Source organism: Brachionichthys hirsutus, unplaced genomic scaffold (genome assembly GCF_040956055.1).
Source record: "Brachionichthys hirsutus isolate HB-005 unplaced genomic scaffold, CSIRO-AGI_Bhir_v1 contig_850, whole genome shotgun sequence".
In the NCBI taxonomy this organism is placed as follows: Eukaryota; Metazoa; Chordata; class Actinopteri; order Lophiiformes; family Brachionichthyidae; genus Brachionichthys; species Brachionichthys hirsutus.
Genome location: NW_027180351.1, coordinates 55,982 through 83,379, shown reverse-complemented (window position 1 = coordinate 83,379; position 27,398 = coordinate 55,982). Strand labels below are relative to the sequence as shown.

General features: G+C 40.9%; 5 protein-coding genes across 5 annotated transcripts; 1 reads left to right on the top strand and 4 right to left on the bottom strand.

Annotated features, from left to right (window-relative positions):
• The first annotated feature begins 42 nt into the window (after positions 1–42).
• On the top strand, positions 43–5,257 carry LOC137913915 (epidermal growth factor receptor kinase substrate 8-like protein 1). The gene is made up of 13 exons (XM_068757535.1): positions 43–157; positions 314–351; positions 868–1,006; positions 1,867–1,955; positions 2,053–2,127; positions 2,223–2,371; positions 2,446–2,646; positions 2,859–2,967; positions 3,067–3,207; positions 3,293–3,431; positions 3,557–3,716; positions 4,073–4,205; positions 4,624–5,257. The coding sequence occupies exons 1-13, from the start codon at positions 43–45 to the stop codon at positions 4,708–4,710; spliced, it is 1,575 nt and encodes a 524-aa protein (XP_068613636.1). The 3' UTR covers positions 4,711–5,257.
• A 571-nt stretch (positions 5,258–5,828) lies between these two features.
• On the bottom strand, positions 5,829–7,568 carry LOC137913936 (nucleoside diphosphate kinase-like). The gene is made up of 5 exons (XM_068757558.1): positions 7,445–7,568; positions 6,726–6,856; positions 6,544–6,645; positions 6,137–6,249; positions 5,829–5,949 (listed from the first exon to the last, which is right to left on the bottom strand). The coding sequence occupies exons 1-5, from the start codon at positions 7,566–7,568 to the stop codon at positions 5,829–5,831; spliced, it is 591 nt and encodes a 196-aa protein (XP_068613659.1).
• Positions 7,569–7,926: 358 nt separating this feature from the next.
• LOC137913935 (exportin-6-like) lies at positions 7,927–17,480 on the bottom strand. The gene is made up of 24 exons (XM_068757557.1): positions 17,429–17,480; positions 16,884–16,996; positions 16,570–16,767; positions 15,923–16,082; positions 15,633–15,710; positions 15,283–15,550; positions 15,019–15,207; positions 14,509–14,635; positions 14,276–14,385; positions 14,028–14,136; positions 13,803–13,895; positions 13,042–13,111; positions 12,794–12,953; positions 12,410–12,502; positions 12,029–12,173; positions 11,721–11,870; positions 11,328–11,517; positions 11,095–11,250; positions 10,523–10,637; positions 10,164–10,335; positions 9,739–9,900; positions 9,535–9,633; positions 9,044–9,274; positions 7,927–8,534 (listed from the first exon to the last, which is right to left on the bottom strand). The coding sequence occupies exons 1-24, from the start codon at positions 17,478–17,480 to the stop codon at positions 8,433–8,435; spliced, it is 3,342 nt and encodes a 1,113-aa protein (XP_068613658.1). The 3' UTR covers positions 7,927–8,432.
• A 2,102-nt stretch (positions 17,481–19,582) lies between these two features.
• Positions 19,583–21,849, bottom strand: LOC137913917 (adenine nucleotide translocase lysine N-methyltransferase-like). Its single transcript, XM_068757538.1, has 6 exons — positions 21,713–21,849; positions 20,982–21,145; positions 20,768–20,872; positions 20,551–20,685; positions 20,255–20,305; positions 19,583–19,984 (listed from the first exon to the last, which is right to left on the bottom strand). The coding sequence occupies exons 2-6, from the start codon at positions 21,141–21,143 to the stop codon at positions 19,799–19,801; spliced, it is 639 nt and encodes a 212-aa protein (XP_068613639.1). The 5' UTR covers positions 21,144–21,145; positions 21,713–21,849; the 3' UTR covers positions 19,583–19,798.
• A 465-nt stretch (positions 21,850–22,314) lies between these two features.
• LOC137913921 (HIRA-interacting protein 3-like) lies at positions 22,315–25,924 on the bottom strand. The gene is made up of 8 exons (XM_068757542.1): positions 25,854–25,924; positions 25,500–25,620; positions 25,229–25,367; positions 24,750–25,040; positions 24,470–24,552; positions 23,831–23,978; positions 23,547–23,645; positions 22,315–22,635 (listed from the first exon to the last, which is right to left on the bottom strand). Exons 1-8 carry the CDS (start codon positions 25,922–25,924, stop codon positions 22,454–22,456), a joined length of 1,134 nt encoding a protein of 377 aa, XP_068613643.1. The 3' UTR covers positions 22,315–22,453.
• Between the last annotated feature and the right edge of the window lie 1,474 nt (positions 25,925–27,398).

Genomic DNA, 27,398 nt, shown 5'->3' with positions numbered 1-27,398 from the left:
ATGCATGTTGTATTTCATCGAGTCTGCATCCACACCCAACAGATGTCTTCGCAACCTCCGGTGGTCCCCAGGAAGCCGCCAGGAGTCCGAGTCATGATCGCTCCAGGAGACCTGCCTCCACGTGGTGGCCCATCCGCGCACGCACAGTCTGGAAAAGGTATATTCATCTACCAAATATGTATCTTACACGTGCATTGGCTTCACACACATGCATGTTTTCATTCTGTGTTCATGTTTTACCACCGCTTTAAAATGACCTGGCATTTTTATTTGTCCATGTTTGCTTCAATGGCTTTATTTTTACTCTGCTCAGTGAATGGTGTTTCCATACTGGATGCAGAGAGAGAAGTGGTATGTACGTGCATGAATAATAATAATGTTCTTTATTAATGTTGGCAGCTTGTAAATACATACTAAAGATTAAAGAAGTTCATATATTTAAGAGTGTTGGAATTATAGGGTATAAAAAAGGACCATAACAATGAGGATGTAAATTATGTCATTGTGCTCAGAAAATGATCAGAAATGTAGTCAATGCAAAATGTAATGCAGTATTAACATGTCACTTATTTATATAGACATTTATGAGCTTTGTGATAATACAATTTATAAATAATAAAGAAGCAGCTCTCAGAGAGATTGATTCAGTAATTTGTCTTTCATGGGGTTCCTCTTAGACATTCAATTTGATCTCATTTAAACCCATTTTTACAATTTAAAACAAATCAGCCATGTAAGGTCTACCCGGTGAAATTTATGATTATGATGTTATGAAAAGGTAATTCTGTACTTACATTCTTTAATCCCCCCCCCCCCCCCCCCCACACACACTAAATGGCCAAAATGATCTGCATACGACTTCTTCAGGAAATTCTGAACCACTGCTTTGACGACGTGGAGCGATTCATGGCGCGTCTGCAGCAGACAGCGGAGGCCCAGAGTATTATCAATCAAAGGAAACAGAGGAAGAGCAGCAGAAGGAGCAAGAAGAAGGACGTCCAAAATAGTGAGCGTTCTTCCATCATAAGAATTTTATAACTGCCACGGTCACAATAGGGCGATGAGGATTTAAAGGACTCTCGGCCAGAGGTCAGTAATTGATTGCTATTTTAATTGAACGATCATCAGTGACTGGGAGAAGAGAGAAAGGATGAGTAAGAACCATTTAAATTGCTGGAAGCAGGCCAACAAGAAGGTGGCAAATTGTTTTTCACATAATTCTGGAACAGAGTATAATATGTTACTAAGGCGAGGGTTAATAAAAAAATGTTTTTTACTGGACCTAATTTAAATAATTACCCAGTTTATTCTGCTACATTCACACTGGATCTTGGAAATGTGATCCGATCAAAGTAAAAAAAACAAAACTCATCCCAAGCAGTTTGCATCAGCTTTGAGGATAGATTAAATTTAACATGAAGGCTTGGTAAATGACTTTAAATCACCTTGTTGTTCGCTGCAGAATGTGATGTTTAATATTCGCACCCTGCATTTTGTCACTTTGACAAGGGTGTTTCCCAGTTTTATGGCCAGTGTATGCTGACACAGGTGTGACCGCTGATAAGTCTGTGAACGTATCACCTTATATTGAGAAAACATGGAGTTGGAATCGTTTTGCACTTTGTGGAATAAGCCTGCACAAACACTGTACCTGCAGATTTTAATTGGTGCATTGGTCATTCGTTTTTATTCTTGTAAAGAATAGTCTTAACTTGCAGTTTGTTCCATATATGTTTGAAGAAAATAAGTGTACGTCAGCAAATAATTCCTGCTTTCAAAGCTCAATTATTATTATTATTATTATTATTATATGTAATTGCATTGTAACCAATGCATCGGTTTAAATTCGTGCTCCTCCGTGTGCAGATGATCTCTTGGATATGAAAGCTTGCCCTCCATCAGAACAGGAATTTGTGGACATCTTTCAGAAAATCAAGTACTCCCTCAGTCTGTTGGTGAGACTAGACGTGTCATAACTGAGCATTTAAACTACGCTGGAAATCTGCAGGTAAATCCGTGTAACTGAGCTCTTGTGCTGGTTTATGTATGTAGCACCGTCTCAAGTCGTCCATCGCGCAGCCTGACGCAGTCGAGCTGCTGCATCCCGTCTTCGTGCCTCTTAGACTGGTGGGCAAACTTTAATGTTTGATTTATTAGCCTCTACGTTTCTCTCTCTCTCTCTCCCTCACTGTGATACTGATTATAGCATCTCTCTCACACAGATGGTGAAAACCACCGGGGGGCCTGCTTTAGGTGCATCAGTAGTCAGTCCTGCTATGACCCATGGTGCCGTGTCGCTGCTCCAGGAGCATCTAACTGCAGAGGAGAAGGAGCTGTGGACTTCATTAGGACCCAACTGGACTTCCTCCTGGTCGGTGCATTTACGTGTGCGTGTGAGTCAGAGTGTGTTGTGGTCTAACAAAAACCTCCTGCCCGCTTTCCCAGTTCTCACCTTAGCGTTTCAGTTCCCCCGTACTCACCCGTCTTCCTGGACGCATGGCGACCTTTGGCCTACGACTCAACTGGCAAGCCTTTGGAAGATCCCATCGAGGCCCAGCACAAACAAGACGCATTTAGTGAAGCACAAACTCTACAGAATCATGCTCGTCAGACAGCAGACAGCTACGGCGAAGGCGCTGATGAAGTGTAAGCCTGTAAACACTACAATATCCTTTACATGCATAGCATTTTACAGCAGGCATGGCAAAGTCAGCCGAACTCCCAGTGGCTACATCTAATAGATAGTATATTGCCAAATAAAATCTGAAAATTCTCTTTATTAAATCTGAAACTTACTCACTGTGCCACGTTTCTCATCGTTAATTTTGCATATGGTCTAAACACCATTTCTATTTCAGAGAAGGAAATAGTCTCCCACCAGAGGGCGAGAGAATTTACTGCTGCAGCTACGACTTTGTGGCTCGAAACAGCAGCGAGCTGTCTGTGCTACAGGGAGAAACACTAGAAGTAAGCACCAATACTTAGAGACCGACTCCTCCCTCAATTAAGCTGTTCTTGGAAGGCCTCACAAAATTCACTGATTTGTGATCCGACATTTCCTGATAGGTTATCGAGTCTTCAAAGCGATGGTGGAAGTGTCAGAACCGCTTCGGCCAGATCGGGTTTGTTCCCTTTAACATCCTGGAGCCTCTCTCGGCTCTGAATGACACTGAGAGAGACGTCCCAGTGGCACGCGGAGAGTCACAGGTGCAGGATAGACACACGCCGATTTACTTTCTATTCAAGTTGGCGCCTTTAATGTCATATCTGCTCACGACTTCTTCCACGGCAGAAGAAGGCCCTTTCTCCTCGATCGAAGTACTTCTCAGACGCTCTGCAAAGCCCGGTTGGATATGGTCCTACAAGTCCAATGCGAGTGCAATCCATTGTTTTACCGTCCTCACCAATCCAGGAGGAAGACAGCAACCGAGGTAACCCGACGTAGCGTAGAGTCAAGCTAAAGGCCATAATTAAAGTTATCGAATCACCCCCCTCCCCCTCCATCCTCAAGTATAGGCTTTCACTCTGCAATTCATGTGCATCATATAATTTGCAGTTCTAATAATGAACGATGAACTCCTTGAGCGGCTGGCTGGGAAAAGAAGCTCAGGACGTCCGGTGATGCCTCGCACGGCGAACACATCCGTTCCCCTGAACTACCAATCCCTGCCTGCCGAGGTGGCGGCCTGGCTCACGGCCAAGGGCTTCAGTCAGGAGTGAGTGTGTGTGTACCTTTAGAGGAAACTTCAGCTAAGCCCCGATTCATAACGCTACTGGTTAATAGTGATCTTAACGGATATGAGTTTGCAGTGAATGAAAAAGAAACTTCGATCAAAGTGACGTTATATTTTATGTGTAATGAATTCAGGGCCCACACAGTATGCACAGTAGCTCCCCCTGATGTTAATGTTTTGTATCGCCTCGCTGAAGTGAGTCAAACTAAAACATATACAGAGAAAAAGAATCATGATATCAGACAGAGAAAAACTGAAACTGACTTGCAACTGCAGATTGTTCAGAAATGCTTAAATCCAGGTTATAGAAAAATGTTTCCTTTTCTTTCTCTTTGCAGCACCGCTCGGGATCTGGGCATCTTAAATGGAGCGCAGCTTTTTTCACTGACTAAGGCGGAGCTAATCCATATCTCACCAGATGAAGGAGCACGAATCTACGGCCAGATCATGGTGCAAAAGTCCATCCTTGAGGTTTGCTCACCTCTTATTTCTTGTTGCATGATGCGTTTGTGTCTGCGTGTGTAGTCAAGTTCGAAGTTAGTTTGCTTAGCCTCTTACGTCACTGACCTAGATTGACAAAATATTGTTTACTTTTTAATATATAAGACACAAAACGAAATGAAGACGTCTGTGCTCACGTAAATAGAGCTCATTTACATAAGAGTTTGTTCGTTTTCTTGGTCTGGTATTTGTATGTCATTATGTATTTAAATTTGTATCATTAGTCACCGTCTTAAAATATCTGAAAACGTCTGAAAAGGAAAAAGAGCACATGTATTTTTAAATGGAAAATTAAAATGAATGGACTGAAATATTATTTTGAGGCTTGCCAAAACAGATTGTGACCTTTTCGCTGCCAAGTCACATTTAGTTTTTGTGTCCTATACAGGATGTGCGCAAGGTCTCAGAACTAGAAATGGTGATGCAGAAACAAAAGCGGAAGATCGACCCAAAGCCAGACCAGGCTATAGTGTGAAAGAGCTTGCAAGAAGTGAACAATGCTTCATGGATACGAATCTTGCTGTTAAATCTGGGTGGTGCCACATATAAATATAGAAATCTGTGATCACGGTAAAGCTCACTCACGCCACTTATTGGCGTCAGGACAATGTTCTTTAAGATGGACGGGTTTCAAAATTTAAATTCTCAACGTCTTTGCTCAAACATTCATACGAAACATGTTACACACAAGTACAGCACAACAATAAACACATTCATGTACTGATTATTATCTTAATGCATAAACAACAATGGACTGAATCTTTTTGCAGCAATGAAAACGGGATAATTTTTTTTAAAGATTCTACAGCGCATTTAGATGATTCATTCAGATTTTTTTTTATTGCCGGTACATCAAAGTGTATAATAAAAATAACTGATTGTTGTTGATGTCATACATATACAATTTCTGACTTCTACAGAGTTCTGTGGCAAAATAAATTCATTTTTCTGTGTTTTTCATTATGATTTTATGTCCTGTACAGGAACATAAGGGACTGCTGTGCACTGGTTTGAATAAAAATTACTGGAATTTTTGTATTTTAACTTTGAGTTTATGGCAATTCATTCAAATAGATTATAACACCGGTGCACCTTTCAGAGAATTACAAAAAAAAAGGATTATCATAATTGACACTGAGTAAAAGAGAAGACCCAACTCCTTTTGTCAGCTATAATGTAAAAACTTTAAGTGAAGACTTCAACATAGATAAAATGTCATTCCAAAAATTAAACAGCAGGTGGACATAAATCATTATTATATAGAGCTTTGCAGTACGACATGATACTGTCCTTCAATATTTGTACAATGACAGCAGCAGCACATTACACAGATAACAGTCACCAGAGTTCTGCTGTTCTTGTGCAAAAAAGTGATTTAGTTTTAGCTAAAAAAATGATTCTTGGCTGCTGAATAATGTAACAGTGATTTATATGCATGTCGCTGCTAATGTAGCCCAGAGAACTGAAAATTCACATTTCATTTAAAACCAAACATCTTTGTGCAAGATTTTGAGGTAAATTATATTGGTAAGAGCACTGAATATTGTTTTTAAATCACATCGATTCTCACTGCTCTCTATATGCCGAGCACCCTCACTCCTCACAGGTCATGGTCTGATCCCAGCAGTCCCAGTTCAGGAGCTCCTTTCCCTGAAACCACAGCTGGATCTCCCTCTGTGCCCCTTCCAGTGAATCACTGGCATGAACCACATTCCTTTAAGTGATGATCAGACATCATTACAGTCATTGTTTTTTTTTTATCCAATGAAAAATGCATAAAAATACACATGACAAGAAGAAACAAGTGGAAAACGACCATCTCGTGAGGTCACTGTTGAATATTGAACTCAACACACACACAGAGAGAGAGAGAGAGAGAGAGAGAGAGAGAGATCGCTTACCTGCTGACGTGAAAGCTGAAGTCTCCTCTGACTGTTCCTGCCTGGGCTTCAGCTGGGTTAGTATGTCCCACCATTACCCGTGACGTCTGGATCACCTTGTGTCCCTCCCACACCTAAAACACTCACTTTGTGAATAATTAAATGACTTGCATAGAGCTGGAGATGACAATCCAGTGTTTGTCACACTTAATTATAGCAAGGATGGGAATAAGATTACTATTATTAAGTGCCCTACTATGTCCCAACCCATCTCCCAGCCACAGACAAATGCACATTCAGGATTTGTAATGAGTTAACAATGCAAATGGTTCTTTCCCATCTGTTAACCTACAGGAAAGGTGGGTGTGTAGTTAAAGAACTAGAAACAAATGAGTGTCTCTCACGAGGATGAAGAAAGAGAAGCTCACCATGACAACCACAGGGGCGGACATCATGTAGTACAGCAGACTGGGATAGAAGGGTTTAGACGTCAGCTGGCAGTAGTGCTGAGAGAGGACATCCTCAGACACCTGCACGACAAAGACAATGTGTCCGTCAGAAGTCAAAGAGCCCGCGGAGCCGAGCACGTGGTTTATTCACAACTCCACACCCGCAGCATCTTCAGGCCGACCAGTTTGAAGCCGCGCTGCTCAAACCGCTGGACGATCTGCCCGACGAGGCGGCGCTGAACTCCATCGGGCTTGACCACGATGAGGGTCTGCTCTTTATCCGGAAGATCTGCTGGGGCAGAAAAGACAAACACAATCAAGTCACTTTTCTTAGTATGCGTGGAGCTGTCGGGTGCGCGTCTTTTCTTGTTTTGGAAGGCGCTGCAGACACTCACTATACGCGCGCGTGCGCCGCCGCCGTGGCACGGCGCCACGGGAGCTAATGAAAGAGTGTACGCAAACAATTACGCACACGCGTGACCTGCAACTCAAGCTAAAAACTTCGCTACCGGTTCAGACAGCCTGAAAATGTAGCAGAAAAGCAAAGAGACCCAGCTCCGGGATGTTTACCCGTTACGCGTCACGCATTACGCACCAAAGGTCAGCCGAAAATCAACACGACTGTTCTGTACACTAACCTAGTTCAAGGTCGTCACCCCGCAAAAGCTATCTGGAAAACATTCATGTCCCCAGATGGTCCAGTAAATGTGAAACGACCGCAACTGGATGCTCCTTTATTGATCTCCGATGTTTCGACGCTAATGGCCTGAAACTATTTTCCAAAAATCACCAAATCCTGGATTATTAGTGGTTGCTACTTAATTAAAAGAAAAAAAAGTACAACCCGAACCAACGCGTCCATTGAAATCCAGTCACTCACTTGATGAATGTCTGTGCGTCGCAGCTCCGTGTCCATAAAGCAGGGCAGCCGGAAACCTCCAGGTATCTCGTCTCCCTGAATGGAACCGCTGGACCATCGTCTTGAAGACGCACCGCTGCAACATGACGGCGTTTAACGCGCGTCCTGTCACCGTCAGCCACCGGGGAGAAAAGTCCAGCCTTCTCAATCAGAACTCACGAGTCACCCCCACGTCCCCGATGGCCACTCTAACATTAACTCTAGTGTCGCCAGACGAGTGGGGTTTCCACGACTGCAGGGAAATCTATGATTCTTCTTTCTATACTTTAAAATCACGATAAGCAAAAAAAAAAAGAAGAGTCAACTGGACTTGTTGGGGCAGAAAACAAACGTGTTGAACTTCTTCATCAGCACGACTGTAGGAACAAATCTGTAACACTGTGATGGCAAATTAATTCATTAAATAATAAGAAAAACCCCCGACTTTTACTAAAAAAGCTCTTTATTAATCAAGCAGGTTTGCCTTTTTCAGAATGGAATGATATGAAAGAACTTAAGTTGAAAATCCGTCTCCTTTGGAGATGAAATCAAACGAAGGCAAAATGAATAAAAGCAGACATTTAAAAAACTCAAAATGAGTTGAAAGTGCTCAGACCCAGCCCGGCTGTGGTGCGGCGGCGTGGGAAAGAAGGCCTGGCTCAGACTGCTCCAGGTCTGGGCCAGAGACTACTGCAGACCAGGTTTACATTTCTTGCCAAATTACTATTGACAATACATAAGGAGGGCACTGCTTTAAAAAGAATCTCAAGCGCCAACCTTATACAGTAGAAATCAAAGAGAAAAATCAGCAGCATCATCACCGATTACTCAACCAAGCATGCTCCCTCCCTTTCCTATTTCTTTCAATAGGTGGAGCAAAAGTGAATTGGAAGAGTGTTGGGCAAAGTGTTCAGCACAGGCAGTTGTTGATCGTGGGTTGGAGTGAGGAGTGGTTGGAGCCGTCGTCGTGCTATAGCTTGATGGTGCCCGTGGGAAGGCTGCTATTGCACAGTCTGTAGTAGCGCAGGTCGTTCACCAGCCGCTGCACGCTCTGCGTGAATGAAGGCAGGTCCTTGAGAAGAAACACAAAAGTTGAGCGTGTTAATTTAGAGAGGAAAAAAGGACGGTGCAACAGATACTCAAATATGTTTAATATAACAATAAATCATTCCTACAAAATATATTTGCATTATTTCCAGCTCGGCCTGGAAGCGTCAAGTGTGGACTTGTTTTAGGATGTTAGTAGGGTGCTCAGCAAGTCCAGACAGGTGAGCATTCTACTGCCAAACTATATATTAAACTTGCATTATACCTGTGCAAAGACATAACTTCCACTTTGCATACATAAGTATAACGTGCTACTTAATTATACTCCACACGGCTGTTTGGAGTATAGCAGGTCGGAAATAGTCTGAATGCACTTTGGTCATTTTCACTAGCAGACATTTCTTGCAAATGTGAACAGTGAATAGCTTGGAAGATACGCTGCCTTCAGGTACGGAATAACCTACAGCCAGATTAATACATCCACCGTAAAACTCTAATTGTAGCTAAATTATCTACAATGTTTTAGTTTCTTACCCGTTCAATCTTGAAGTTGCGTGCGAGAACGGCTTGTTGGCTTGCGTCGACTCCCTGGCAGCCATTGAGGAACTCTGGCATGAAGGCGGAGTAGAATGCATCAAAGTCGACGGAGGCCATGTTGTAAATAGCGACAGCGATTTCCTCCTGAAGGAGGTCGTGACTTTTGTGGAGAAGGACTTGCAGCAGCACGTTGATGAAGTGGAAGAGCATCGAGGTCCGGAAAAGCTTCTGCACGGATACAAACACAACGATGACTGGCGCTCGCACACTTAATGACAAGCGACTCCTCTTAATCAAAACTATTTTGGTTTTGTTCAACACGGACGGACGGACTGGGCTTATTCGCTCTTGCTTTAATTACAAGCAGGTTGCCTTTCGTTGTGGGTTAATGAAACGTGCTGAAGGAGAATGAGTGACATGTAAAACCTGAATACGAGCAGACACTTCCACGGCGATCAGCAGCACCTCAAGAAAAACGTGCAACTCACTCTGTGATACAACTTGTGCTTGCCGTTGAGTAGCTCCAAATAAGAAAGATTCTGCTTGAAGATGTGAATATCAGGCTGCAGGAAAGACTGGCCAAATGCCTGGAAGAGATACTTCAGCTTAAGTCAGGAAAGAAACGGATGACTGTTTAAAATAATGCACATTTGTCTATTCAAATACAACTTTATCCAAATAGACACACATACCTGCATGGCAGCAGTGAATTGAGCCTCATTTTCCATGGTGTCCTCAGCAGCTCCTCTTTGGGCACTTGTTAAGACTGAAGTTTTAAAGAAGTACCTCCAGTTTTGGTGAAGTATTTGGTATAGCAATTCAAATATCTCTGCTTTGATGTCTGGAGAAGACCGCTGCCAAAAACAAGAGACTCACTGAGCATCAGCCACCCGGAAATGAAATGAACGTCTCAGACGAAGCTACAACGTAAGAAAGCCCCTGAGAATTAGTGAACTGCTAATTATATCATTCATTCATTCATAAATACATATGTATACATACAATTTTACCTGTAGGTGAATTTGTTTTATTCCCAACAACACAGTGGGTAATTTTAGGTTCCAACAGGAAAAACAACCCAGAGGCAAAGAAAATCGACAGGTAAGCACAAACTGACCTCCGCCACAACTGGATAAACCTGCTCCATGCACAAAGAGAGGATGCTGGGCAGGAAGGGCTTGAACGCTTGGCCGGGCTCTTGCACCACCACCTGGAGGATTTTCAGGAACTTCTGTACCACTCTACACCCTGAACTGCCCTCTTGTAAAATACTGGCTGCCAGCTGTTCCCTGAAAGACACACAAGGTACTTCGCATTTAGTTTGATACCATTTTCAATGTTTGCGTAGTGCCGTTAAACCTTTGAACATCTTAGCAGGTTGGTTTGAAACGCTATCATGAAGAGAAACACACAAAAAAAACCTGCAAAGAAATACTTTATTATTAAATGTTTGGTAAAGTAAATGATTCATTTAACCTTGTGAACATGCTGAGGAACGTGTGGATGATCTGTCCAGTGAAGGCAACACCCATCTGGACTCGTAACGCCTGAAACAGCGTCAAGAAGAAGGCCAACATCTCATCGGTCACATCTGGGAGAGAGAGGAGAAAATTAAGTCCCTTGATCAGACAGGAATTTGTTTTGGGTTTAAAATTTTAGACGACAATTGCTACAGCTATTGCTATGCAAACAGAGGATAGTAATATCCAAGTAATATTCTGGACCTGGTGATGTTTAATCAATCAATCAAGGAATCTGATTTTCATTCCAACATTTACATGAAAGGAACAAAATTAGTGCCGTGGTCCCAGTTAAATTAGAAAGGTACCGGTACATGGAAGATATGTCTCTCTGACTGGGGTCACAGGATTTGTTGAACTTGCGTGCAGTTCACCTCACAAGTCATATATAAAATCTAATGTCGGTGCTCTAGCAGGTTCTGTATATGTATTTTCCAAATATATGAGAGCCCCTGGTCCCCGTGACAAGTAGGTGAAGAACTGTGACAGACTTCAGACGGCTAGATGATCTGTAGGAGAGAGACCGACCTGGCTGCTGAATGAATACTGGGAAAAGGCTGAGGGTAACTTGGACGGAGTCCTGGAGGCTCTGGTAACACATCTGACGTGATTTGGTGGATTCCCCAGATATGCTGTCCACAAGGTCTCTGAGCACCGGCAGCGTCTGCTGGATCACTGTCTTCACTGGAGCAGAAAAAAGGAAATACTTTTAGCGCGGGTCAGAGGTTGAAACGGGGTCAACGAAAGAAAGAAATACTGACTGTTATTCCGATCAGGTTGCCCAGGAGGAATGGCCACGGTCGCTCTTAAAATCCGATATTCTCGAGTGAGTGCTGCCAGCAGGCTGGCGTGGTTGCTGGAGCGCGTTTGCCACTGCTGCTCATTCTCTGGCAAACTTGGCCACGGGAGGAGCAGCATGTTGGACAAAGCCCGACACACCAACATGTGAGCCTGTGGGGGAGGGCAAGACCACAAATACACACAGAATTCATGCCAAGTATTCACTTCTATCTAAATTTTGTTGTTGTTGTTGTTAGATTCCACATACTTTCAATAGCTGAGCTACGAGTTAAAGGATGAACCCTGTTCTGCATTGCTACTTCTAATTTGTATTAAACAACTGAGTCATAATAAACATAAACATAAGCCCTTACCTCTTGTGGAAGTCTGCGCGTCTCCCTCTCTGTAGTAATGAGGTTGAAGATGCTTTGAACAGCCGGCAACGTGACCAAGAACACAGGCCGCACTGTAGAGGTGATGGAAAGCATCAGGTGACACGCCGAGAGCAGCAACTTCTCTGGTACCTTAAGATCAACACAGAACAGAAGAATTAGACCCACATGTCAAACAAAAGCTTCGACAGACATCACATGTAAACCTTAAAAATGTAACTTTGATAATACATTACTCTGTAATAAACACAAAAGCCATTTGAAATAAAGTGAGTACGAGTCAAAGCTACCTTAGCTGTGATGAGTGGACCACTGGCATCTATTGCAGATGTGACGAGGCTGATGAACTGGCTCTGGTTTTGATTATGGAGCTCATTGCAGAACTGTGCGAGCCAGTGACAGTAGGCTTGTAAAGCAGCAAGGGCCTGTGCATGTCTGGAACAACCGGAACAAGACACTCACACAGTCACAGTGAACAAAACACACGTCTTTGTTACCTGCCATGCGGCGTATTTACGGCAGCGTTAACTGAATTTATCGTGGATTTCTTACAGTATTGAAAAATAACATTTAGCCATTTCAAACGTGGTCCGAAATATAAAATCAGGAGCAGAAATAAAATAACTTGTTGTTGTTTGGGATGAGTTTTACTTAAACTGTGTGATACTCACACATCAATGAGGTCTGGTTTGAGTACAGAAGGCACAGCAGTCTCCACGTCAAAGAGGCTGGTCTGAGAGCTGTAGCAGTTCACTTTCACCAACCTTGAAACAGCAGTTAAAAAAAAAAACAATGTGAGATTATTGTTTTTTTGGGGGTAATCCCCAACATTTTATAGAGAATTCAGATGAATTTTAATGTTGACATAAGAAATAACATGCCAGGACTTTTCCTAGCAAGTTATTTAAGGCTATTAATTCGTTCAAAATAATTAAAATAGATCATAACCTTTCCCCTCTTCTTGCCACAGGTGGCTTCAGTGTTTGGGGGAAACAGTAAAACCTGATGAGCTAAGCCCCAAAACACCAATGTTAAGAATAAATAAGAGCGACAACCTCTCCACCACTGCCAGAGCGTCACTGAAACGTGCAGCAAAGATTTCACCGATGAAATGCTCAGCTAAGCGGCCGACAGCTTGGAGGAGGGAGCTGAGGTCCCTGAGAGAACAGTGAAGCCGACGGCAATCATTCTCTGCAGATATGTTGAGCCTCCGACCTGAAAGGCATGCACAGTTTATCCTCAGTTAGTACCACCCAATGATATGGTAGCGGGATACAAGAGAGAAATAAAGAGGACTACTTACTTGTGCCAGTGGTGACAATGAACTGCTGTAAACCCATGTATACGTCCAGATTTTCTTGGAGGACTGGAAACTTGAGAGAAAAAGAGGAATTTAGAGGAGGCTGCACCCGCTCCCGACTGAATACTGTAATTCCCCAGACTATAAGATGCTACGTTTTTCACACGCTTTGACCCCTGTGGCTTTCACAACGATGCGGCTGCGGAAGATGAAGAGAGCGATCAATGACTTTTCTGGTAGGCGATTGTATTTGCCGTGTTACAGGTACTATTCAGAAAAAAATCCTTTATTTAAATAAAATAAAAAAATCTTTGTGTAAATATCTCGTGTTATCTGCGGCTTATATACATTTACAAGAACCTTTTCCATTTAAATGTTGTGGGTGCGGCTCATAAACAGGAAATTACGGGACATAGAGTATGTACAAAATACATCTGTTTGATGTATTTTGGATTTTTGGAGTTTGAGTTTTTATCTGGCCAATATACAGTCACAGAAAACAGTTTACAATATGGAATTAGAAAAGTTGTATTTATATTCGTGTTACTGTACAATTATAGAATGTGACAGTATTTTTACATTCTTATGAAATTAGCTCTGCGCTCCTTTTTTTCCCTTTGAACTGAGCCAGCAAATCCGTTTCATGTCAAGTGTTGGATAAAGTCTACTACTGCAGTTAAATTGCACACGGCAAGCTTGTGAAGTCCACTTTAAGATGCCTCATTACCTTATAGAACGCTACGGTGACAAAAACCGGCTCTTACCAGAGTAGAGAATGCATGGGATGGGAGCAGCTCCATCACCTTGGCAACTACCTCCAGACTCTGACGCAGGTACCTTTGCCACTCAGTCTGTTGCTGCAGTTAACACATGAAGCAGAGCAGGAAGACACATGTAATATATATATATTTATGTCTTGAAGAGGGAAATATCAAAACATTTATGATAGATTTCTGGTGGCTATAAGACTGTATAAAAACTGCTCTTACATCATCATCCAGAGTCTCATCATCCAGCTCCTCCAACTGGGACTGATTATATCGGAACTGTATCCGATTCAGAACTTCCCTTAGAAGAAGAACTAAGGCATCTTTGTACCTGTACAAACACAAATAGTTATGCTGCATTTCAAATAAAAGTGAGATTTTACGCTCGACTGCATTGATAGAATTCAAGTTTTAGCATCAATCTTTGATCTTCCTGACAATTTAAGGAATAACTAGGTTTACTGGCTCACCTATTTACAATGGTTTCTCTATCAGCCAGTCTGCTTTTGATTTTGGTTGTCAAGAAATCCAAAAACACGCTCCATATTTCCAAACAGGCAAAGTAGCCTTCATGAGTAGGCTGAAAATGCATAAAAAGAAAAATGTGAGTCTGGCAAACTTTCAGAACTCTGAAGAAAATCTGCGAACACTTTGATGAATTGACAAAGCAAATAAATGACACACAATCACGACGACCCGTTACCTGGTTAAAGGTGTACTTGAAGAGCAGGGCAAGAAACTCCACAATTGGAAATTGAGGACTGGACTCAATCCGTCTCAAATGAACACTAACGAACAGGCGCAGAAAATCTGTGAACTTTTCCAAGTAACTACAAGATGAAAAAAAGAAAAGATTTAAAACGGGAACGGCAAAACAAACAACTCGAGTGACAGAAATTTTTATCTGCCATGCTGGACGATAATATTGTTTCTTCTACTGAGGCTGGGCATCCGCATTTTTAGACGGACGCTAGACTGCCCAGGCTGAACAGAAAGAGGTAACGCAGCTCTTTCGTTGGCACAAATTATTAAATCTGTTTCACAATCAACGAGCGGATTAGATCAATGACAACTGTCCAGTCTACAGTGTCGACCACATTCAGGTGGGGTGAATTGAAAGAGATTTGTGTTGCTAATTAAACCGACAAGTTGAAAAAACAAAATGAAGCTGCAAACCGCGTGCTGGAACACATTCCAGGGACTGATGCCCTACCTCTCGTCAAGTTCCTGTAGACGGCTCTTGACAGTATGAGCGTTATTCTCTCGTGTCAGCCTCTGCAGAAGGAAGAAGGTCTGCTGAAACATGCGCAAGAGGTATTCCTCAAAATCCATTGGCACACAGTTCTTTGACACAAGCTCGTTGACACATGTCATGGCGAGAACTCCGAGACGGGCACGATCCACTTTGCTGCCCTCGGTCTGCTGTAGATTCCTTTCTCCTCCATTCATCGTTGGCGGCATTGTCCCCGCATCAATCTGTCCATTAGAAGAGGAAGAGTTTGACGAGATGAAAGATCCCATCTTGGCCTTTGTCCGAAGATCACAGCCAAAACGTGCAAAATGGAAAATGGATGCCAGCAGGGTGGGTGTGATGCTCGTGGACAGAGGGATCCAACTGAACAGGTGTGCCAAACACTCCAACACGAGACAACAGAGTTGCTGGCTTTCATTGTCCAACGTTGCCATGGGCTGACAAAGCAGCTTCGAGTACTGGCTCCCCTGAAATAAACTTCCCAGCAATTCCACTGAGAGATTGAAGAGACGAGTTAGAAGCGCAACCACATCAGGCCTATGCAGATTTAGGCAACTTCTAGACAAGCTGCTCACCACTTTCCCCTGAGGTGGGTGACGGGGGGGGCGTTGAAGCTATGACACTGTGCTTGTCCCAGTAAGTCTCCAGAATACCTACAAAACAACAAGTCACAATAAACCAAAAACAAAATGTCCATATGTTGCAGATTTCCCATCAAAACATTTGTTCCGATAGTCAAACTATGATGTCACTGTGGTCTGGAACGCAGCAAGATTTTTACGGCACATATAAAAGTTAAATAATATCCAAATAAATGAAGATGACTTACATTAATATTTTTTTTTTAAGTGCTGAAGGTTCTCACCTGTTAAAAGTCCAAGAACTGTTGGTACCTGCTCCAGCAACAGTTTACGCAGCTCATCTTTCCTGGCAACACTCAGGTCTTCTCGTGGACAAGCAAGTTCCTCCGATGTGGTTTTCAACATCATCAAACCCAAAGAGGCCAGAGCTGGGGACTGGATCAACTGCAGTTCACAAGAGAGCAATATACAATCGCTTATCAATAAATACAGCGACAACTAATGTTAAACTCCGTTGAGAGGTCCAAAGGGAATCTGTAAATAAAGGCTTTCTTGGGGCTGACCACTCAGGGAAATCTAATCTAAGACAAAGACAATGTATACTACACTTTACATAAACATTAACAAACTTTTATGAACCATTAAGCTTCAGAAGACAATTGTGCAATGTTAAATAATGTTCTGAGCACTTAAAATTTAGTTACTCTAATAATTGCGTACTAATAATCTAGAGTTATGTGCTGAATGAAATGGGGGAATTCCTGAAAGTGCCTGTTGCATTTGATCGATGCAGACACTAAACACGCTGAGTCATCTGTGCCTTTTATTCTTAGACCCGAACCTTTGTGTGAAGAAAGATGAATTTAGTAATTATAAAAGTAATTATTTAGAAAAGAAAATTCCTATGAGAAATTACACGAGCAGCGCTTACCTGAAGGGTGTTTGTAAAGAAGTCATGGTAGAACATCGGCCAGTCCTGGCGACCGATGTCCACTATGACCTTGCAGAGTTTGTTACGGATAAAATATGGCACTGCTTTGTGCTGAGCAAGTAGGAGTTTGGGCAGACAGCTGCGAATCTCCATCTTGTCTTGTGAAGCGACACCAATCCACATCCTGTTCACCAGGTTCTGAGAAAAAAAAAAGAAAAGTGGTTCTCAAAGCTGTGTCTGAAGAACAATTTATAAAGAAGGCAGAGTGCAGTACTGAGAACGAAGAATGCGTTTCTCCTACATGCATAACTTACTTCAAATACTGTGAGACTGTACATCATTACATACTCATTCCGAGTATTGGAGAGAAAGAACAAGCAGAGTCGCCACGCTCCCGACTGCTGAGCGAAGTTGTTCAGCAGCTCCTCTGCAGAAAAAAGGAAGAGCCATTATTACAGTGACAGAAGATAATGTGTTATTTCACAAGGAGACAAGATGAAAGCACCACAACTCTTTTAACAGGATGCAAAGTTGAGATGAGATAAGATATTTACATTATGCATCCCAAAGGTAGGATTTTACAGCAGCACAAAGGATACCCACCAAACATTATACTGTATTCACAATATAGTATGCTTTGTTGAGCAATCCAGGCATGTTAAGGCAGATATAAATTAGCTGTTAAAATAATTTGGAAAAAGAGTGGCATGTAGGGCAAAACATTTATTGCTTTACTGTAAAAAAAAGACACCTTTTATATTATTTTACATGTTATTTTCATTCCAAACCAAGATGGTGAGATTACAGATCTGAAAATACCTTCTTGCAATGCACAGAGGCAGATCAAAACCAGACGTACCCATTTCTCTCTTTCGCTCATTGGTTGTGCAACTGTGAAAAAACTCCGTCATAAGGCTCTCCAGCGCACGCAGCGATGCTTCCTCCGATGCCTTGTGAATCGCAGGAAAGAGCATTTTAATACATCTTAAGGATGAGCATAATCCAAATCACTGAAGGTTATGCTTTTGTTGAAATTGTGTAACCACAAAAATCAACATTAGCACCTGTCCATTGGACAGAAAGAAAGCAAATGTCATGCAGCATAAAAGGCACAAAAACACTTTCCAAACATGGTGAACAACGATCTTGTTTTTAAACATACACACACACACCAGTAAGCATTTATTATTTTAAGTTTTTAACCATTAATTAACCAAAAAAAAAACTATTCTAAAAGCATGTGCAGAGATGTACACAATACAAATCAAGTCGTAAATGAAAATTAATCACTTATATAATTTATCTTCACCCCTGCGCTTGGGCAGGGGTGAAGATGGGCCGATGAAAACCAGTAACAGTAAATTAAGATTTTTAAATAGTGTCAGGCGGGTATTGAATTCCTCAAATAAGCCACGACTTGCTGAATCTCAACACAACTCCAAGCAAAAATATTCGGTTGTGCAAAATGGGCGTCCCGTTCCGTGAAATGGCTCAACGAGCCGTCACATCCCGTGAAATACCTGGCCTCTCCCACACCGTTAGGTGACTCCACAGGCACGCACGACCACGCCATCAAATTTGATTAGCTCGAGTTACGTCGAGGAATATTCCAAGTACATTATTTGCGTAGCTATTTGTTGTCAAATTTTCGGATCAAACGCTATGCTAAGCAATAGCAAATTAGGCAGGAGTTAAAGGGAATTAACGAGGTATAATCATACGGAATAAACTGTACTCACCATGTTTAGAAGACTCGGGCGCTTTTATTCGGTTTCTTTCGTCTCGGATTAATTGCAGTGCCGAGCCAAAAGTGTTAGCTGCGTAACTAGCCAAATTCTGCAGCTAGCGTTAGCTAAGGTGTTGCTGGCTAACGTAGCTGTTGGGGTGGCTCGTCATGGTCTTCTCGCCCGCTTAGGTCGATAAACCGAACCACAATTAGCCAGGAAATGGGGCCCAGTCACAACAAACAGCGTTTAAACACAGCGGCTGTTCTGTTACCAAGCACGCATGCTTCACTATCCCAGCATTGTCCGTGTAATTCCTTTCGCCATTGTATGAAATGCACACAAATCTCGTTTTCGGTGGCACGTCCAACACTTGTGAAACATATGCGGCGTTAAAGCCCTCCGAAGCTAAGATACCCCCCCAGTTGCTAACGTCGGGGCGGATGGCTAACCCGTTAGCTTCTCCAGAAAGGATGAAGGTGTTATTTTCGTTAGCTTGTGTTAACTTTGTTGACACGCTTCTGTGACTGCTGGTCACGTCAACTTGTTTTTTCCGTTTGTATTACAAGTCGGACAGATGTGCGAGCATAAGTTACATGTCTGGCAACGTGTAATAACACTAAATATATAATACTATGCCTGCATGCTCCTGTTATTTCCTCTTTCCAATGCACAGGGCGGCTCAATAATATAGCTAGCTTGCTAGCTTTAGTTGCACGGCTTGCTTCGCAACTTCCTCTTTAGTTGCTGAAAATCAGTTACAATAATAAAAGCACGACCCCCAGTTATATTGTCAAACTTTTGTTGTTGTTTTTACAAGAACTAATTTAAAAGAGAACATCGGAAAACAGCGCGTAAATAAGTTTAAAAATTGAGTAGCAATAACTTCAAGCAAATTGCGTTATTTTATAGTCGTTAAGATTTTATTTTTAAATATTACCCAAAACGCTCATAATTCTGCTACAAGGGAGTCCAAGGAGACGAAAGTGCAACAATATGGACAGATTATAACGTGAGATTAATAGAAAATACAAGAATCAACTGAATACCCTACAGTTTAACAGTCAATAGAAATTGCAACTACAGGTACATGCCTTTGACCATCATTGGGTCTCATCAAAGTATTAACATTTTCAGTTCCTCTTACCTATAGAAAACTAATACAAGGAATCTGCCTATATGTATAATATAGACTGTATAATAATAATTATTCAATAAAACAATTAAACACCAAAAATAATCTTTGATTGTGTGGTAGACAGTCCACAAAGCAGAAAAAGACATCAAAAGGCAAATAGTTTAAAAGATTTATTTCCCAAGGGAAGTAATTCCCAAAATGTCTGCAGCGTTTCGGAGACAAAGATGTGGTTTTTCTTGAATGCTGACAGAGACCCTTGACAAGGAATTTCTCATTTAATAGTCATTCAAACACTCCACTCCATGTTACTCTTCTGGCAGGCACAATATTGAATGCCTACAACTTCAAGTAGATTCTTTCACCTTACTTATTTCACTCTTGCCTTTCCTTCTTTCTCGTGCTTTCTTTGTGCTTGAATACTATATGCCCAAGCTTTGTCCACGCCATTTCCCTCAGTCCCACAGGGTGTCCAGTTGGGGAATGGAAAACGACCAGCTACAACTAAGCCATCATCTGGAAGCTCATCTTGCAATTTCTGTTCCAACAATGAAAGCTAAGAACACAAGAGCACAATAACAAATATCACAGTAATCAGTGACTATTAACAGTAGAAATTAATCTCAAACATATGCTCAGATTCTTTCGATAATTGTTGCATTTAGAAACTAAAAATGTAGGAGGGTAATGATAAATAAGTTCCTCTAAACGAGATGCAGTCGCCTGACTGAAATACAGGCAAAAATGTGTATTAGCTGCAGGTACAAACCACACATGATCTCGCTTAACCTTTTAATGATTTTACTTTCTTACAATTGTTACTCACCACACTAGGAGCTAAAAACACTGTGACATTCTTGCATTCTGTCAAGTCGACCTGTGGCGAGACACAAGCAGGTAATTAAAAAAAAGCAATAACTTCATTAACAATTAAATTATATAAGTACAATGTGAATATGTAAAAAAATAAAATAAAAATGCAATTGGACAAAATAAAGTAAACCAGAGGGCCAGCCTAAACCTGTGTATTACTCATAACTTTAATGGCTAGTATAATTTAGATGTAGAGACTTGACCAAGAGTGTTACTAAGTTCATAACATAAAAATGAGACATGCCAAACCTTCCAGAGATCTTCCTGGCGGTACGACACTTTTTGTGCTGCTCTCCATGCATGAAAGTTGGCCAGCCGAACGAGCCAGGGGTTTAGCTCATAACCAACAGCTGGAGTGAAACCCCGCTTATGGGCCTCCAACACCTTAAGATTTGAAAATAACCACAATCAAAACTCATTAAACATCAGTACAAGGAAAAACAAACAAACTCTCGATTACACTTACAATGCGTCCATCACCAGATCCCAAATCCACAAGGCCTCCCTTTCGACATTTCAGCAATGTCATTACATTGTCTACTTGAGCTTTGCTGGCAGGAATGTATGGGACCTGCAAGATCATTTAAAAGCTTTTAATGACAAATACAATTTCTCAAACCTGTTTATGAAAAGAGTTACATAAAGAGTGATTCAAAGTTTTATAAAGATTTAGACCACACCTGTAACTTTAAGGGAACTTTTCTAAAGCCAGGTTGGAGAATTCCAACCCACATAGCATACACAGCAAGCCCAGTGCCGACAGCTATCTGAGCAACACCCCAGCCTCCGAGTTGTCTGGTCTTCAGCTCCTCCAAAGCCAGATCTGGTGTGTCATCATCCATTCCTGAATAAAATGTGGAGTGTAACATCTCTAGATTAAGAGCATTTTAAAGAATGCCCTCAAGCTCCTGGAAAGGGCTATGAAACGTTTATGTTCTTATTAAATTGCCCTAAACACACACTGAATGTACAACTCTTGTTTCCAAAAAAGTAGGTTCGCTGGATAAGATGTAAATAGAAGCAGAAGGTGATGATTTGCAAAACAGTGAAATCTCAATTTCTAATTTTGAAAATTAGGTGGTTTATTGGTTTAAATTTTTTAAAACAATGTTTTGCCAAGTAAACAATATGTCTTTTAGGGATGGTGTTCCTTAATTCAGCAAGACAATGCCAAAACATTCATGTATTACATTATAGAAAAATATACTATTCAGAAACAATAACGTGCTTCATTTTCAACGTTTCAAATGTCTGTGCTATCCCGTTACATTTGGGATTACAACGGTTTGCATACAATTTTCTTGTTTAAAAATGCTGCTTTATACCAATTGTTTTTGGCTCTGCGCAGACTAGACGCGCTTAAACACACAGCGTTTATTATCAACATTTCGTTAAACCTATTTCTATTTGCCTGGAGTGGAGGTTCTTCTTCACGGTCACGTGCATCCAGATGTTTTCTGCTTAGATGGACTGCTGAGACGTTCATGAAGAAAACATCGTTTGTCCTGACATGTGAAGTACAGACAAGAAAAACCTGCGGTTGTTGTTTCCCCATTTACCGGTACTAACATCACAGACGGTCACATATCAGTGTAGGACATTGGTCCGTCTGTAATGTACTCCGTATATCAGAGGATCAGTTTACGTTAGTTCCGGCGCCATGTTTTGATTATAAATTGCGACATTTGCTCCAATAACTTTCTTGGCCATCAGTTCAATTACTACACCCCGGTTCCTGAATTTATCGTCCTTATTGTAACGGTTATATATCGTATTTTGTTCGAATAGAACCCCCCCCCCCAAAAAAAATAAATAAAAATAAAAACAAAAACAAAAACAAAATGTTAACTCATGTCTGTGTAGGTTCTCAGTCATCCAGATCATGGTAAATCACAAAGAGCAAAAATCCAAGAATTAACTGGACGTTGATTCTTCTAACTCAGTCTTAATTATATAATCAAAACAAGAACACAAAAACTTTATTGGAAAAGGTATATAAATATGCAGATAAAAAATACATCTAACTTGTTACATTCTGCATGTCAACATCATTTAACCATTTTACGTCAAAAACTTTGGAAATATTTTTCTTTTTATCAAAGTGACATCCATATTCGTGCAGCCTATGAGCATTTGCAAAGCACTGTCCTGGTCATTCACTCTCTGTGTTATCACTAATGATCCCCTGAAGGTTGGCCCAATTCGCAGCTCTTCGGCGTCCTTTGGGTCCAGCGTTTTCTTCATTGCTATCAGAATCAGAGCTCAGAGTGCGAGCATATGAAGAGGAACGTGGCTCCGGTTGTTCCTGCCATGCCGCTCTGCGCCTGGGGCGACCTGAGAAAGGTGTGCACATGAAATAAACGGTATATGCTTTAATTTGATAAACAATACTCAATCACTTCATCCACTGCAAGGCTTGTTTCACATTAACAATATTTGCATGTTTTTCTACATACACAATGAAATCACCAAACCAAAATCATCAATTAAAACATGGATTGAGAAGTTTCCCGTTTACACTTGTTAGAACTGCATTATATTTTATTATTATTTGCATTATTTTTTATGCCAGTGTCCCATTTTCTGTGACTTTTTATCTGCGAAGGAGGCGTGTTCCAGGACCGACAGGTGATTGTTGTGCAGTTCAGATCAGCCCATCGATTGTTTCTTCTGATTAGTAGAGGTGGACCACAAACTCTGTTCCATTTAAGTCCCCTTGTTTGTTTAGTTATGGAGGCAAGAGTTTTTGTGTTTTGGTCTTCTTTATTTTTTGAGATCAGTTAATAGATTCTCAAAGTTTTGATAAATTCCCAGGGTTGTTTTGTTAATTATTTTGGCTTTCGGCCACCCTGAAGCAATTGCCATTTTCATTAGTCACTGTAAATACATTCACTGTCCATATTCTATATGTTTTTGACCTTGTGGCTATTTGTCCAGCCCATGTTGTGTCACAGAACTCACAGGTGGAGCACAGCACATTGAAGACCATTAATATATCTGAGGGAGAATTATAAAAATCTAAATAGTTTTAATCAATATTAAATTCCAGGTTTTTTTCTAAATTAAGATTACTTTCCTTGAGGGGAGTCAACTGCAAAATTGTTTTCTTCTTGTAGCTTCCCCTCTTGGTCAGTGTGTAAGAAACTGTTACGGTACTTAAAAATATATCATGATTGTTTTATTCCTGAAAACTGAAAAGGCACAGCACTGTGAACAAATTCCCCAGGAAAGAGAAACACAGTTACCTTCCGTTTCGATGATGTTGCTGATATCAAGCTCAGCCACTTCCTGAGCTTTCTCTCTCTTCTTTCGGATTTTTTTGCATTTCTGAACAGAAAGATGACCTGCGAGAAAGTCGTAAAGTCGTTATCACTCCAGCCTACGGTTAATCAAACTGTGTCCCAGACAGAATTTGTATTCAGTAGCCGTCTATAATTTCCAAGGAATTTTGATAGAACCCAGAAGAAATGTAACGAGAGGGAACCTAAGCAATGCATGTTCTGTCAAGGGTTAAAATAGTGCAGCAAACCAGAGACACCCAGATCCTGAAGCTCCTTCTTTAGAACTGCCACCTTGGCATTAACAGTGTGACAGCCGTCCAGGAGCTTCTTGTAATTCCGCCGCACACCACAGATAGCAATGTAGCGCTTGAGCCTCACAACCGCTTTGTCATCACCCTGCAAAAAAAAAAAAAAAAAAAGACATCCGTGAACCGACACGTTGAAAGTGACTTTCTACACCTGTACGCTCCAGTTACCCAATGTGGCGCGCGGCTTCCATCTCCTTTGTCGTTCCCGTACTTTTAATCTTGCTAGCGTGTCTCTTCACTCAAACGACATTTAGGTACAGATTTGATTTCTAACCGAGAGTGAAACGTGGTCACATTCCTCCATCTATTCATGAGTTATTTGAACAATGGCCAGAGAAGGCAGGACAATCAAAGTCAGTTAATATTTATTCATTAGTATAACGCATCTAATTATTAGACAGTTAATTAAATAAAACCTTGTTTATGGCCTAAAATATTGTGGGGGAAAAAACTCTCTAAATTCAAATCAGTTCATTTTGGAGTCCAAGAGTGAGTGTGCAATATATGAAGAAAGAATTTGACCGGATGGACAACGTGAAATCCTCTCTTTTCAGAACATGTACAGTTTCATGGACTCACCTTTCGACTTCTGGTACTCTCTTTTTTCGCAGATATTCTTTTGTTATCTTGTGTATTTTCTGCCTCAGTCTCCTTTTCATCATCTGAAAGGAAAGGGGTTTTCCCCACATTGAGATATCTTCTTCTGTATAAGCACATCATCATGAATGATTGACTTTGTATGGATACAGAAGTATAAATGTTGTATAATGTACACCCCACCTGTACCACTGGCATCTGTGGAACTGTTGCCACTAATGCAATTTATTTTCTGATGCCCTATCCACGCCAGTTTTCTTACCTTGATGTGAGCCGCTGCTTTTCGTCTCTCCTTTTTTAGCAGCGCTTGCTTTGCGATTCACCATTTCTTTAGGATCGTCATCACAGGTACTCTCTTCCCCATCTTTTTCTGAATCCATCAATTCCCCATCGGAAGGGTCTTCACTGCTGGACTGGCGTTTACCATTTCCACTCGTCTTCTGTGGCAATTTCTCAACCTCTCGCTCTTCATCTTCAGATCCTGAATGAGCAGATTTAGCTTGCTGCTCCTCTTCACTTTTCTCACCTCCGGTTTTACAGTCATCCTCCAAATCTGCCACACAAGCAATTCAACACGACTTCAAGCATCGACTACTGTGACTAATCTGCACAGTGATTGATAATAAAAGTTAAACTCTCGATGATGTAGAAGATTTCAAAGAGAGTAACTCAGAACATGTTAGATTAAAACTATGAGATTCCAAATGCAATGACAAAAAAAACAGTTTTTTTATTACCTACCTGACGATGAGTTTGACTGATGACGGGACTTCTTTGTTGTGGATTCATCCTCGTCCCCATTGACCACCTCGTCATTTTCTCTCTTCCTCTTCTTTAGGACTTTCTCGATCTCCAGTTCACTTTCGCCATCATCATTGTCCTCCAAGGGGGGGGGGGGGGGGGGGAGATTAATGACGTATACAGGAAAATGAGTCATGAAAATGATGCCTTCATAAATATCCAAAACAAAAATATACATGTATAAACGATGAGACAACTTCAGATACTGTACCTGCATTTTCATCAGTTCCTCTTGAACCACCTGCTTCATGAAATGTTTGGCGTCAGGACTTAATGACTGACGACACGCAAATGCCAGATATCGTCTTCTTAAAATTCCTCGGGTCAATGTGCTGCAATAAGAGATTAGACAGATAGATTACACCCAAAGTGTGTGATTGAGGGGATTATTTACAGTAAAGCACAATAATGTAATAATAACAACATAACGCCTGACTGAGAAATACACACGAAAGCTAACCAGACAACCCGCGCCCCCTGAAGCTAGAGAAACGATATGCACTAAATTCAGCTGGTTTGAGACGCTGAATGATTGGACAGCAGTAAATAAAAACTTTAACGATACCTGAGATCTGGCTCAGCGCGGAGTTGATCGCGCACAAACCTACGGACGCGCTCCTTCTCTGACGCCATCATCTTAACTAGGTTATTTACCAATTTCTCGCGGGAGATTCGAGGTTACAGGAAGTGACACTTAATTAGACGCTACTTTCAAAATAAAACAAATTTTGATCGTCATAATTGCACAATAATGCTTATGCCAAACAGATGTATTCTCGAATATTTATATTCATGACGCTAACTCTTTAGCCCCATCCTACAAATTATTATTTATTTATTTTTTAACCTCCACAAATAGTATCACAAAGCGGATGTTCCCAGTCGGAGTGTTTTTGTGGACGGACCAGTCGGCCAACAACGAAATAATCGTAAATAGTATCACAGAGCGGAAATGCTTTCCTTCCTTTTGAACATATTGGCGATTACTCACTGTTAGATTTCATTCTATGTTGACCTCGGAAATGCTAATGTTTTGTATAAGATCTTTTCAGTGAGTTTGTACTTGTGAGTTTTTGTGGACGGACATTTCCAGTCGGGGTGTTTTTTGTGGACGGACCTTTCCGGTCGGAGTGTTTTTGTGGACGGACCAGTTTTGTACCAAATAATAAATATTAAATATATTTAATAATTTCCTTAAGATTTAGAGGCTGTAACAATGTGGCTATAATGACAATTATGATAACATTCAATAACATTACAGCGCTAAATAGCTAAAAGCTTGATGTGGGTTTATTCCATATATTTTGAATGCTGAAAAGGATCCAAACAGATAAAGAAGACATTTCTAGAACATGCACTTTGAGGGAAATATTTTGGCATGTACCAAGGAAAGATAATAACTTCTTTCTTACACTTGATTCTGTAACATGTACGTGTTTGAGTCTGTTTGTATATTACAGTATACTTCAGAACAGAAGAGAGAATAAGACTATGAGACTCTTGCTGTATTTCTCAAGTATTTTTATTCAGAACATTCCCATGACCACTATCGGACGGAAGATTTATTAGTGCATATTTTTAAGTATTTCACGGTCATTTTCTAAAGGCTTTGAGATACACATTGCTCTCATTCAGCGGGTCCATCCAGTGATCAGTGATTAGCTTTATGCAAGACACCGTTAAATACTAGAAAAACATTATATATCATCTCCTTGGATGGAATAAAAATACAACCCAGTATTAATTGTATTTATCATCACTGCATGGGGCAATTACATTTGAAAAAAAAAATCTGTCTTATTCAAAAGGACATAACGTGAAAGTTTATGGCTCAGAATAAAATACAACATTAAAGAAATGGTTGCGTTTCTTCCTGAAATATGAAAGTTACATGCAATTTACTATTTAATCATCTATGGAAGCAAATTATTAATCTGATGGGTAGTACTAAGTGCATCGTATCGTTCCAAAAGAAAAGAATGAATGAATAATTAAAACTTGCTTGAGAATTAACACAGAGTGCATACATTAAATACGAAACAATAAATTAGGTTCATAAATTAATAAAAAAAAAACCATCTTGAAGCAACAGCAGCAATAATTTAAATAA